This window comes from Chaetura pelagica, unplaced genomic scaffold (genome assembly GCF_000747805.2).
Source record: "Chaetura pelagica isolate M959 unplaced genomic scaffold, ChaPel_1.0 scaffold961, whole genome shotgun sequence".
NCBI classification, from domain to species: domain Eukaryota; kingdom Metazoa; phylum Chordata; class Aves; order Apodiformes; family Apodidae; genus Chaetura; species Chaetura pelagica.
The window spans coordinates 12,167-14,270 of record NW_009952041.1 but is presented as its reverse complement, the minus strand read 5'-3'; the positions used below and the strand labels follow the sequence as shown (position 1 = coordinate 14,270).

General features: G+C 62.9%; 1 protein-coding gene across 2 annotated transcripts in view; it reads left to right on the top strand.

The window, feature by feature from the left end:
- RHOT2 (ras homolog family member T2) overlaps window positions 1-2,104 on the top strand; it is a 16,098-nt gene that overhangs the window by 7,776 nt on the left and 6,218 nt on the right. The window contains exons 11-16 of one of the 2 annotated variants that reach the window (XM_010002639.1): window positions 73-218; window positions 311-411; window positions 491-621; window positions 814-888; window positions 1,207-1,329; window positions 1,894-2,096. In XM_010002639.1, coding sequence (XP_010000941.1) covers window positions 73-218; window positions 311-411; window positions 491-621; window positions 814-888; window positions 1,207-1,329; window positions 1,894-2,096 — 779 coding nt within the window. Of the gene's footprint in view, window positions 1-72; window positions 219-310; window positions 412-490; window positions 622-807; window positions 889-1,206; window positions 1,330-1,893; window positions 2,097-2,104 lie in introns of both variants that reach the window. The other variant, XM_010002646.1, reaches the window with a different exon arrangement.

Sequence of the window (2,104 nt, the reverse complement as noted above, 5' to 3'; positions counted from 1 at the left end):
AGCAGTGCGCACCGTGGCTGCAGGGAGCTGCTGCTGCTCGCACAGCCCCCTGACTCCTCCCTGTGGCTGCAGGACCAGGACGGAGCCCTGTCCCCCTCGGAGCTGCAGAGCTTCTTCAGCGTCTTCCCCTGCGTGCCCTGGGGCCCCGAGCTCTCCAGCACGGTATGCACCACTGACACGGGCCTGCTGTCCCTGCACGGATTCCTCTGCCAGTGGACGTAAGCTCAGTCCCTCTCCCCTGCCTTTTTTTAGCCCCAGCACTTTGCCCTCGCTCACCCCGGGGGCTCCCCGACGCGCCGTGTCTCCGCAGGCTGGTGGCTTACCTGGACGTGCAGCACTGCCTGGAGTGCCTGGGCTACCTGGGTTACCCCATCCTCTCAGAGCAGGACTCCCAGACTCAAGCCCTCACGGGTACAGCCATGCCCTCCCCTCCTGTCCCCCCAGGGGTCCCTCCTCTGCCTCACCCAGCCTCTTCTCCTCCTCACTCCAGTGACCCGAGAGAAGAGGATTGACCTGGAGAAAGGCCAGACCCAGAGAAACGTTTTCCTCTGCAAGGTGCTGGGAGCCCGGGGTGCAGGCAAGTCTGCCTTCCTGCAGGCCTTCCTCGGCAGGAGCCTGGCGGTGAGTGGCTGCTCCCCTCTCCCAGGGCCGAGCAGGAGGCGGAGCCCCGGGACCCTGGAGCGATCCGATGGCACCTCCCTGCCCCAGCGTCCCGGCTTCCCCCACGGGGGCTGGGATGAAATGCTTTCCTTCCCCAAGCTCTGCTCTTGCTCCTGCTCTCTGAGCTGGTGTTCTCCTGGGTGGCAGGTGCAGAGGGAGAGCCCGGGGGAGCCGTCCCGCTACGCCATCAACACGGTGCAGGTCGGCGGCCAGGAGAAGTACCTGATAGTAAGTCAGGGAAAGGAGGGGACTTCTGCCATAGCATCGGGGGCTGGGATGAAATGCTTTCCTTCCCCAAGCTCTGCTCTTGCTCCTGCTCTCTGAGCTGGTGTTCTCCTGGGTGGCAGGTGCAGAGGGAGAGCCCGGGGGAGCCGTCCCGCTACGCCATCAACACGGTGCAGGTCGGCGGCCAGGAGAAGTACCTGATAGTAAGTCAGGGAAAGGAGGGGACTTCTGCCATAGCATGGGTACCCTGGGATTGCTGTGGCCACCCCAGCACGGTCTGGAGGTGGTGCCATGGCACTGTGCCCTCCCCTGCTGCTCCAGCTGTACGAGGTCAGCGCTGACGCCGCCTTCCTGAAGCCCTCGGACGCCGCCTGCGACGTCGCCTGCTTCATCTATGACCCCAGAGACCCCAGATCTTTCAACTTTGCTGCTAGTATTTACAAGGTAGCTGGCAGGGGGCCCCGGGGGACTTTGTAAGAGACCTTCTGGGACTTTATAAGGGCCCCTGTGGGACTTCAGCCATTGCCTGGCAGTCCCACATCTCCCAGGGGCTGGTTGCTTACCCCCCTCCCTAGGGTTTGCAGTCACAGAGTGGGGGGGTTGGAAGGGAGCTCTGGAGGTCACCCAGTCCAACCCCTGCCAGAGCAGGATCCCCTAGAGCAGATCCCACAGGAACACATCCAGATGGGTTGGAATGTCTCCAGAGAAGGAGCCTCCCCAGGAACATGTCCAGCTGGGTTTGAAATGTCTCCAGGGAAGGAGCCTCCCCAGCCTCTCTGGGCAGCCTGTCCCAGGGCTCTGCCACCCTCACAGGAAAGAAGTTGTTCCTCATGTTCAGCTTGCCCCTCCTGTGCTCCAGCCTGTGCCCATTGCCCCTTGTCCTGTCACTGGGCACCCCTGGGAAGAGTCTGGTCCCCCCTCCTGCCACCCCCTGTAGATGTTGACCAGCACTGATGAGATCCCTCCTCTCCAGGCTGAGCAGACCCTGATTCCTCCCTGTCTCTGCAGGAGCACTACATGGACAGCCAGATTCCCTGCATCTTCTTGGCCTCCAAAGCAGACCTACCAGAACCCAGCCAGCAGCCCGGGCCCTCACCTGTTGAGTTCTGCTACAAGCACTGCCTCCCACCCCCCTTCCCCTTCTCCTGCCACAGCCAGGGCCCACCCAGCACCACCATCTACACCAAACTGGCCACTGCTGCCACCTTCCCGTCAGTGT